The following is a 6786-nucleotide window of genomic DNA, read 5'->3' as shown; positions in this document are numbered from 1 at the left end:
TAGTTTCAACAAATAAATTAAGGTTAATATGGTAAATTTTATTAATTAATTAATGCTAAAAAGTGAATTCCTTAATATGTGTAAAAACAATCAAAAAATCAATTAAAATAAACCGGAAGAAGAAATGAATAAAAGTAGAATTAATGACTCAAAATTAATGCCAACTCAATAAATCAAACAAAAGGAGTAAACTTTCCGATCGAGACATACAAGAGCAATTTCGAGACATACGCCAACCAAATTATTATTTAGTCACGTGTCTCTCCTTCCCAGCAAACTTATAAGATATTATAATAGCTAATCAGTCTCATTTTCTTTTAGTTCCAAGTTACTTCGCCTATATATAAACTCTTCACTTCATTTTTAATCTCAATAAACATAAAACACGAGAAATTACTGCATTTCTTCCAAGAGTTCTGAATACCAACCATGGTTTCTGAGAGAAATTTGTCCAAGAATGTGTGCGTGATCGGTGCCGGACCGTCGGGATTGGTGGCTGCAAGGGAGCTAAGGAAGGAAGGGCACAATGTGGTGGTTTTAGAACAAAACCATGATGTAGGAGGGCAATGGCTATATGAACCTAAAGTTGAACATGAAGATCCTTTAGGAAGGACTAATGTCCAAAATGTACATAGCAGTATTTATGCATCATTAAGGCTCATTTCTCCAAGAGAGATCATGGGATTTACTGATTTTCCATTTGTGGTAAAGACAGGGAGGGATTCAAGGAGATTTCCTGGCCATAGGGAACTTCTCTTGTATTTAAAAGATTTTTGTGAATACTTTGGATTAAGGGAGATGATAAGGTTCAATACTAAGGTTGAGCATGTGGGGATGATGAATTATCCTGAGTTTGGTAAGGATTTGAGATGGATTGTGAAGAGCAAAGAGAAGGAGTCTGAGATGGGGGTGGAGGAAGTCTTTGATGCTGTGGTTGTTGCAACTGGTCATTACTCTCAACCAAGGTTGCCAAATATTAAAGGTTTGTCAAACTCTCCATATTTTTCTCACTCGAGTTTAAGTTTTGTGCATTGATCGTATATATATTTCATACCATGAAAAGTGGCAACGAAAATCCAGGAGTTATAACTAACTTTATCAATCAAAGCAACTTCTTCATAGTCAGGTCATGTCAAAGTACAGTTAACAATAAAACCATAAGACCTTTTTATCAAAGTTACAGCATGTATTACATACTTGCATAAACACTATTTGTGTTCTGATATTTACTTATTTTCTTCTTATTCAATAGTGTAAGAGTGACATTAAAGGCTTTTTATCTGTTTCGTTTTATAAGGAATGGATGCATGGAGAAGAAAGCAGATGCATAGCCACATTTACAGGGTTCCAAACCCCTTTCAGGATGAGGTAATGCAAAAATTCACTTTTTCCTTTTTCATCTCTATACAATCATAGAGATGAATAGTTGGATTCACTTTTTCCTTTTTCTATTTTAAATAATAATTCTGTTGCAATACTAGCCAGAAAAAATAATTAATTAACATCTCACGTTGTCATAATTCGAATTCCAGTGCATGTATTCGAATAAAATATACAAAAAAGTTCAGAGTTGCCACTTGTGGAGCAGCATCTAAGTTTACTCTTAAAAGAAGTGTTAACTTTGGTTTGAAACAAAGTTCTGAATCTTGCCCCGTACAACTTGCTAACTGTTTTTAACTTCAGGTGGTTGTGGTGGTTGGAAACTCACTAAGTGGCCAAGATATAGGAATGGAGCTTGTAGATGTGGCAAAGGAGATCTATCTCAGCGCCAAATCTGTTGACGTTTCTGAAGGATTGTCTAAAGTTATATCCAAGCACAATAATTTACATCTTCGTCCTCAGGTTTGTTGTTAGAAATCGGACAATGAAAATACTGATTATTCAAATAAAATACTGATCCAAAATGAAAATGTAGATAGATTCATTACATGAAGACGGGAGGGTTTTGTTCGAAGATGGCACTTCAGTCGTTGCAGACACTATCATATACTGTACAGGGTAAGTGTTTTATTCTTAGACATTAGAAACTAAAAAAGGAAGGTTGAAAAGATAAACCCAAGCAATCACACTAGATATTCTAATATTTCTTCTGCTTCATTTTGTATGGCAATTGTTAGTTGAGGAGTCATTGTTTACTTTGATCATAGTTTTTCAAACATTTTTTAATATTCTTATTTACAAGAATATATATCAAGATTCATAATATTGAACTAGGCAGTGCTTAGACGCGGTCTTGTCTTAAAGTGAAAAGAATATTGATAATGACAGATCCAAGTTGGTATGTTTCTGCAGGTACTCCTACTCCTTTCCATTTCTTGACACCAAAGGAACTGTAGTAGTTGATGATGACAGAGTGGGGCCCCTTTACGAGCATACCTTCCCCCCTTCTCTTGCACCCTCTCTATCCTTCATTGGCATACCCCGAAAGGTAAACCACTTCAACTGTTAACTCCTACGCATTTCTATAACCAAGCATTAATCAATCAAGTTTTGTTTTGGGAGGATAAATCAATTTTAATAGATTCTCACTCTCTTATTTATGATGTAGCTTATAGGGTTTCCTTTCTTTGAGTCACAAGCAAAATGGATTGCTCAGCTGCTGTCTGGGAAAAGAACACTGCCATCATGGGATGAAATGATGCAGTCCATCAAGGAGTTTTATCGTTCAAGAGAAGTTGCTGGCATTCCAAAGCATAATACCCATGATATTGCTAACTTTGAGGTACAACACTTAATCCAAATTCTACAACAAAAAGGATATTTCAGAGCCTTTGCACCGTATTTATATGTTGTGTTTGAATAATTTTCTTTGGCAGTATTGTGACAAATATGCAGACTACATAGGATTCCCACACTTAGAAGAATGGAGGAAAGAACTCTGCCTATCAGCACTAAGAAATGCAGATATAAACTTGGATACATATCGGGATTCATACGATGACAGTGAGATGCTGCAAGAAGCTTATCAAAGCTCACACTTCACTCACCTTGGTCCCGAGGCTTTTTGAATCTGAAAGCATCAATAGATACAGATGTTTAAGATGGAGTGCGGCCAATTATAATTCATTTATTTTCTGGAGTAGATTTGGTCACCTATTTAGTATACTTCGTATTTACTAGCTTCTACCAGAGTGGAAAGAATTTTTTATTTATTTATTACACTCGTCTTCATCCTTACCTATGAAAAAAAGGGCAGAAAAGATATCTGGTAGAATGCTCGACTGTGTAAGAAAAGATGAGGATATTCATGAAGAAATTTTTGTTTTCTTTCTATTAAAGAATTTTAGCTTCAAGGCTATTCTCTAGAAACTATTGTAGGATATGTGAAGTGAAATCCATTTATAAGACTCGCATTCATGTTCTGATTAGCATCAATTGTAATTTTCACTCCTCAATACGTTGCCACCCAATTAAATGAAAATGAGGCACGATGTAATGGTTTCATGGAACTATTGGAGGTTCCTGCATTTAAATAGCTCCTCAAGTGAAGGACTTTTAACATGAATGCCAATTATTTCAGGGATAAAAGGCTAACAAATCCTGGCTGCCAAAGCTAGCCCAAGAAAGGGTCAAGAAGCAATACATTTGTTATGGCAATAACATATTCTGCCTCATTAATCAAATAAGAGTTTTAGCTGAAGATCCTACAAAAAGAAGCAATAACTATGTGAAAATAAAAATTAGGGTAGAAAGCAATGTACCTTTGGTGTATGCATTTTCCCGCAGAGATTTAGATACTCTGTGTCACCATCATTGACGTCTAGAAGGTGAACTTCTCATAGCATTATGGGTCATGCCAAGATGTGTTTCACCTGAAAAAACAGCTAATATGCTCAAAGGACTGTAATACAAACTTCAACATTAGTCGAACTGAATTATATGCCGGAACTACCTACGATCATGGATAAGGCAAACAGTCAGCCCATCAGTTCTGCACAGCTAGAAAAACACAAGTAAGCTCAGAAAACCTGAGAGCCTTCAAAGCACACATTCTGCAGTTCAATCGCCCGAAATATTTAGGATCTCGACAGAGTCGTAGAGCTCAAAATTAAAAAAAGATCTGTTGAGCCTAGTCCAATATTTCTCAGATATCAAGGACTAAAACTTTCACAAAGGAAGGTTTCTAGTAGCAAACTCAACTCAAGAAACCGTGATGATATTGGCAGAATGACTACCCAAGTAGCATAGAAGTTCATCTGAGGAGCGGTATCAAACACCATAAATCATATCCAGCTTTTACACATGCCATACTAGGCTGTCTAATGTACATTGTACAACAACAACAACAACAACAACAACAACAACAACTACTACTACTACTACGCCTCAGTCCCCAACAAAGTTGGCATCATCCGCTAGGCTGTTTGATGTATCAGAAACAAAGTAAAATATCCCACTTATCCTTCCATCAAAAGAAGAAATAACTACCCAAGTCCTCTGGCAGATTCTGAGACCTCTCCAGTACACTACCTTGGCTGAAAAGCGGACCATTACATTAATATTTGAAATATACATCCTGCGTGAAAATTGCCACTCTCTGAAGCAGTAATTGCCCCTCCTAACTTGTCAGAAGACAGAACAACACCGATACACAAGCTATTCACCAATAATCTTTGCACGAGCAAAGACCTCCAATGAAATGATGGAAGCGCTTTATATCTCTAACAACAATTGTCCTTTTATAAATTGCTGAAGCAAGCTTAAAGAATTGGTGGCAGTCCTGACAAATCCTCAAATTCTTCATTATCCTTAATGTAGGTTCAGATGAATTTAGCAGCCCATATGCAAGAGCAAGCTTTTCACTGTGGTATATCAGATTATGCTCCTTGTCCTCTTCATCAATATCATACAGAGCGATCTCTGTTTCAGCCACATAACCAGCTAATTTCAACTTATTTTTCATGTCTTTCAACATCTTATGGATTTCCTCATGCCCTGTTTTAAGAGGATCAGAGGCCTTAAACTCATACATTACATTTTCAATTTCAATTGAACTGCATCCAGGAATCTTTTTAATTCCGCCGCTGTCCATCAATTCCCTAACATCTCCAACTTCAGCCCATTGCTTTTTTCGAATGTAAACATTTGATATTAACACGTAGTTTTCCCCATTTGTTGGTTCCAGTTCCATTAGCTTACGGAAAGCAAATTCACCAAGTTCTTCTCTTCCATGAAATCTACAGGCACCAAGTAGCGCCCTCCATATTACTGCGTCTGGATTTATTCTCATAGAATGAATCATTTCTAAAGCTTCATCCAAGAATCCACCACGTCCGAGTAGATCAATCATACACCCATAATGCACAATCTTCGGCTGTAAGCCAAACTGATTTATCATGTTTGAGAACCGCCTTCTACCTTCCTCAACAAAACCTTGGTGACAGCAGGCGCACAAAACGCCCAAGAAGGTAACATCATCAGGCTTAAAGTCTTCTACAACCATCCTATCGAAAGCCTGCAATGCAGCCTCGCCTTGTCCATTCATGGCATATGCCGAAATCAATACATTCCATGAATAAATATTTTTAAAACCCATAGTTTCAAAGACCTTTTTCGCCTCATCAATATCTCCACATTTAGCATACATGTCAATTAGCGCAGTACCAACGAAGACATTCACTCTCAACCGATTCCTCACAATGTAATCATGAATCCACTTCCCTTGGCTCAGAGCTCCCAAATGAGAACAAGCTGATAAAACTCCAACCATAGTGACTTCACCTGGCTTAGCCCCAGAAGCTAACATTTCCCTGAACACATCAATTGCTTCTCTAAATTTCCTATTATGCGTATAACTCGTGATCAATGCATTCCACGTAACTACATTTCGCTCAGGAATTTCATCAAACAGTTGGAGAGCATCATCAGGTTGTTGACAAACACCATACATATAAACAAGAGCAGTGTTCGTATAAATATCAGTATTAAAACCCAATTGAATTGCATTACAGTGGATGGACTTTCCAACTTCACCATAACATAACTGAGCAACTGATTTGAGAACGCTGGGGAATGTTGAGAAATCAGGAAGGATATTCAGTTTACGCATTTGGGTGTAAACAAAAACTGAATGCGAGTGCTTTTTAGAATCTGTATAGCGTCTGATAAGTGTGTTACAAAAATTACAATCAACGAAACGAGAGAACTCGTGGAATAGAAGAGCAGTGGGAGCAAACCCATTTGAAGAGAAAGAAGAATCAATTAGGTTCATGAGCGAGAATTGGTCAATGGTTTTGTCGCAGGCTATCTTTTGATTCGTGTGGCTCTGCGCCGGCATTTCTTGTAGCACTGTACGCATTGGGAAATCGACCGAAGCTGAGATTGTGTAAGCGCGGAAGCCATAGGTGGATGAAAATGGTGTAAGGATTTTCAGTGATGCTTTCATGGTGAAACAAATTGCAAGCTTTCTGCTACTATTATGACAGGAAATAATGCCTTAAAACCATCACGGTTTCATGGTCAATAGTTGAGTTTTAGCAAAGATTATAGTCTATTGACTATTGACAACAGAAAATGTTGTATGGTTTTATTCTTGAAAATGCAATTAAATAAAGCTTCAATTGTCACAAATATTTTTAAAATTTTAAAATACTTATTGTACTTTTGAGACGTAATATTCCTTGTAATTTCTACATAAGAAAATGGATATAGTTCTTATATAGGTCAAAATCTAACCATAGTGATCAACCAAGGTGGGACCTCGCCCAGGTGGCGAAATAGCGAAAAGCACCACGACCAACCCCAATCAAATCATCGAGTGTATGCCAAGTAGAAACGGTACTCGAA

At 37.0% G+C, this 6786-nt stretch overlaps 2 protein-coding genes across 3 annotated transcripts; one reads left to right on the top strand and one right to left on the bottom strand.

Annotated features, from left to right (window-relative positions):
* The first annotated feature begins 286 nt into the window (after window positions 1-286).
* On the top strand, window positions 287-3362 carry LOC107776582 (flavin-containing monooxygenase FMO GS-OX-like 9). The gene is made up of 7 exons (XM_016596497.2): window positions 287-982; window positions 1298-1368; window positions 1684-1842; window positions 1916-1998; window positions 2293-2428; window positions 2549-2722; window positions 2817-3362. Exons 1-7 carry the CDS (start codon window positions 430-432, stop codon window positions 3006-3008), a joined length of 1368 nt encoding a protein of 455 aa, XP_016451983.1. The 5' UTR covers window positions 287-429; the 3' UTR covers window positions 3009-3362.
* A 131-nt stretch (window positions 3363-3493) lies between these two features.
* On the bottom strand, window positions 3494-6520 carry LOC107776581 (pentatricopeptide repeat-containing protein At2g02980, chloroplastic-like). Of its 2 annotated transcripts, none has more exons than XM_016596494.2 (2): window positions 3893-6520; window positions 3494-3812 (listed from the first exon to the last, which is right to left on the bottom strand). In XM_016596494.2, the coding sequence occupies exon 1, from the start codon at window positions 6383-6385 to the stop codon at window positions 4601-4603; it is 1785 nt and encodes a 594-aa protein (XP_016451980.1). In that variant the 5' UTR covers window positions 6386-6520; the 3' UTR covers window positions 3494-3812; window positions 3893-4600. The 2 variants fall into 2 exon arrangements, with proteins under 2 accessions (XP_016451980.1, XP_016451982.1); XM_016596496.2 differs by having other exon boundaries at window positions 3897-6520.
* Window positions 6521-6786: the final 266 nt, after the last annotated feature.

This window comes from Nicotiana tabacum, chromosome 6, assembly GCF_000715075.1.
Source record: "Nicotiana tabacum cultivar K326 chromosome 6, ASM71507v2, whole genome shotgun sequence".
Taxonomy (NCBI): domain Eukaryota; kingdom Viridiplantae; phylum Streptophyta; class Magnoliopsida; order Solanales; family Solanaceae; genus Nicotiana; species Nicotiana tabacum.
Note: the sequence above shows the minus strand (reverse complement) of the source record. Positions and strands in the feature narration are given on the sequence as shown.